Source organism: Camelina sativa, chromosome 17 (genome assembly GCF_000633955.1).
Source record: "Camelina sativa cultivar DH55 chromosome 17, Cs, whole genome shotgun sequence".
NCBI classification, from domain to species: domain Eukaryota; kingdom Viridiplantae; phylum Streptophyta; class Magnoliopsida; order Brassicales; family Brassicaceae; genus Camelina; species Camelina sativa.
In genome coordinates, this window is record NC_025701.1 from 21752825 (window position 1) to 21753671 (window position 847).

The 847-nt window shown below is 42.9% G+C and overlaps 1 protein-coding gene across 1 annotated transcript in view; it reads left to right on the forward strand.

Annotated features, from left to right (window-relative positions):
* The window catches only part of LOC104757831 (protein FAM91A1-like), a 5901-nt gene extending 5115 nt beyond the window's left edge, over positions 1–786 (forward strand). Inside the window, exon 11 of the mRNA XM_019238975.1 lies at positions 1–786. This exon is cut by the window's left edge and continues 1 nt beyond it. Coding sequence (XP_019094520.1) covers positions 1–786 — 786 coding nt within the window.

Genomic DNA, 847 nt, shown 5'->3' on the forward strand with positions numbered 1-847 from the left:
TGGGATGGATCTTCGGTTGGTGGTTTAGGAAACAAGTTTGAAGGTAACTTGGTCAAGGGAGGTATTCTGTTGCACTGTTTAAATTGCCTTCTCAAGTGCTCAGCTGTTCTCGTTCAGCCTCTCAGCAAGCATGATCTTGATCGCTCTGGAAGAATTGTTACTTTAGATATACCATTACCCCTGAAGAACGCTGATGGTTCCATTCCTCATTTCGGCGATGAGCTTGGACTTCCCCTTGAGGAAAATACTAAGTTGAACTCTCTCTTAACTAAGCTGGCAAACAACATGGAGTTGAAGACAGTCGGTTACATTCGGCTTTTGAAACTCTTTAAAGCTAAGGATTCGTCGGGTTCCTTTTCTCCAGATAATGATGAGAAGTATGAATGGGTCCCTTTAACCGTGGAGTTTGGGTTTCCACTTTTCAGTCCAAAGTTATGCAACAATATCTGTAAAAGAATCGTGTCATCACAGTTACTTCAAGCAGATTCGCTCATGGAACAACACGATGCAATGCAATGCATAAGAAAAAGGTTGAAAGATATATGTGCACAGTACCAAGCGACAGGTCCAGCTGCTAAACTTCTTTACCAGAAAGAACAAGCAAAGGAGCCTGCGCGTAGTAATAAGCTCATGAACTATGCAAGCGGAAGGTGGAATCCTCTCGTGGACCCTTCGTCACCAATAACAGGAGCCACAAGCGAATTCCAACGGCTGAAACTCGCTAATCGCCAACGTTGCCGGACCGAAGTTCTGAGCTTTGACGGTAGCATTCTTAGGTCAGTTTAGTTCATTCCATGGTTCATGATTATTCTTTTTTTTTTTTTTTCCCTTTTTTCAGTTTTTGAGG